General features: G+C 38.9%; 1 protein-coding gene across 1 annotated transcript; it reads right to left on the bottom strand.

The window, feature by feature from the left end:
• Positions 1 to 634: 634 nt before the first annotated feature.
• LOC116002828 (probable transcription factor At1g61730) lies at positions 635 to 2,015 on the bottom strand. The gene has a single exon (XM_031242993.1). The coding sequence runs from the start codon at positions 1,936 to 1,938 to the stop codon at positions 817 to 819; it is 1,122 nt and encodes a 373-aa protein (XP_031098853.1). The 5' UTR covers positions 1,939 to 2,015; the 3' UTR covers positions 635 to 816.
• Positions 2,016 to 2,465: the final 450 nt, after the last annotated feature.

Here is a 2,465-nt window from a genome sequence, read left to right as displayed (position 1 = left end):
TTTGAAATTGCATTTTTAACGATTAAAATAATTTAATTTACATAGTTGTAATTTATTTCTTAATGTTTGTTAACTTTCAAATATTTAGTATTGCTGTATTGATTTTCAATTATATAGTTTTGGGTTTTGTCTTTCTCAAAAAAAAAAAAAAAAAAGTTTTGGGTTTTGATGGATGTTTTTCTCTTCCAAATACAAGGCTATCAGCTACCCCAAGTAACACTTTGCAGCAATCAAATCCCTTTGAGAACTTGATGGGACTTACATCAAGCCAGTGTTGTCTTTCAAATTGATGGGACTTACATCAAGCCGGCTTGTCCTCATCACAAAATTTGAAAGACCTTGTCCTCCACATTCTGATGATGAAGATTGAAAACCTTCAAAACTCACTCTATCCTTTCAAAGCTAATTTTAATTGTGACATGCATGGCAAATGAAAAAAATATAGTATGTTTAATGTATTTGGATTATAGAAACACATGACTAATGTGTTGGCAAGGTCTAGGAAGTTGTAAAAAGTAGAAGGATTTTAGACAGTGTTTGTGCTTAAAAAGTTGATTTCAATGTGGAATTGTCCAGCAGTTGTTTCAGTGGACTAACACCCTTGTGAAATGTTGTATGTTGTACAAATAGCAAGTGCTTTGCTAAAGCAATATAATTTTGAATCTCCATAAAAAAGAGAAGACAAGAAAATACCAAGTACTAATAATTTATTTGCAAAGAGGATTGGATTCCAGCGTTCATGTTTGATTTAGCAAAATATGAAAACAGAGGGAGGGGAGGGCAAAAAACTGTTTGAGTGATCCCTCGTTTGCAGGACTACTTCTTCATGGCGTCCAAAGTCGCCTTCGCTTGTTCTTGAATCAGATCTAGCTCCTTCAAGAACAGATCGAGCTCAGCTACCACCACAGCTTTCCGCTTCTTCTCAATCTCCTTTCTCTTCTCCTCACTGATCACAATACCCTTGTTCTTCTCCATAAATGGCCACTGTAAATTAAATCTGCCGATGTTCTCACCCTCCATTCTCTTCACGCCATTCATCCATCCACTCGAAGCAGCAGCGGCATAAGCCTTAGGCGTTTCAATAGCGTCCTGAACAACCGGAGCTTTCTTCGTCGAATTTTTATTGATTTTTTCTTCTTTGAGACTTCCATTGCAGGCCATCAGAGCGTGAACAATTCTTACTTGGTTGTTATCCTCGATTTTCTCATCCTCCTTCCCCCATATTTCACTGGACAGTTGATAGGTTTTTTGCTCGTGAGGTTTCGAGAATGACTTCCCCTTTCCGGCGTTGTTTATGTAGTTTCTCCTCATCCGCTTCATCTTATTTTGCAGCTGGTGTTTGCTCACTGTGAAATGCAGAGAATTTCGTATGAACTCGTGAAACGCGTCCAAGTCGGTATGCGGATCGGCATTCTCCTTCTCCGTGTACTCGATCATTCCCTCCAGAAGACCTATTTCATCGTCTTCGCTCCACAATCTCTGGAATAGCTGTTTCTTCGAGTCTTCTTCCGATGGTTTAATCTCAGAGATTTCTACCGCGGATTCTGGATTTCGCTTCTGCCTCTTCGATTCTGTGACTTCTCTGTCCGCAGCAGGGGCCGGGCGTTTAGCTTCGGCACCGGATTTTCTCGGCTTGGTTTGGGCGGATTCTCGTGGTTGATCCGTGGGTTTAACAATAGGGGCGGGTCTTTCAGACTCGGACTCGGAATCGGAATCAGTCTCAGACGACGAAGCGGCCTGAGTTTTGGCTTGCGTAGATGATGCTTCGGTGACCTTCGTTGCCGCCGCGGGTGGACTTTTGGCAATCTGCATTTGAGTTTGGGTTTGCTCCGATTCTGAGTCGGATTCCGAACCTTCATTGTCTGTTGAAGAATCTTCTTCTTCTTCTTCTTCTGCTGCTGCTACGGATTTCTTGAGTTCAGATCGAGTTTTAGCCATTTTCTGAGCTGCCAGAAGACGAAGACGAGGAGGCGGAGGCAAAGATCACTGAAGCGGTGTAGCCATTTTTTTGTGGCAGAAACGCTCCTCTTATATCATTCAAAAGGTTGTATAAGGCAATCCATTAAACATGGAAAAAAAAAATTATATGTATATATAGTTTACAAAAATTTAGGCTAAATGTATGAAGATTGGACCAAATTGTGATAAGATGAAATTAACCCAATTGACAATTATTTTTAAAACCCAATATATATATATATATATATATATATATATATATATATATTTCCTAATCCAAAAACATTGTCAATTCCTTTTGACAATTATATTTCATAAATCATAATTCCACATCTCAATTAGACAATTAGCAAATTCTCAATTCCCAAACCCTATAAAATACAGCAATACCGTAACAAAATTCGACAATTCGACAATTCGGTAATTTCGTAGATCGCAGACCGCAACTCAACTGATTCTTCAATTTTTCTTGATCACACAAACACTCAAGTCTCAAGATCTTTAAT

Source organism: Ipomoea triloba, chromosome 13 (genome assembly GCF_003576645.1).
Source record: "Ipomoea triloba cultivar NCNSP0323 chromosome 13, ASM357664v1".
NCBI lineage: Eukaryota > Viridiplantae > Streptophyta > Magnoliopsida > Solanales > Convolvulaceae > Ipomoea > Ipomoea triloba.
This window is presented reverse-complemented; position numbering and strand designations above follow the sequence as displayed.

Coding starts and splice junctions, on each gene's coding strand:
- LOC116002828 (XM_031242993.1), bottom strand. CDS start 1,938: ATGGCTAAAACTCGATCTGAACTCAAGAAATCCGTAGCAGCAGCAGAA.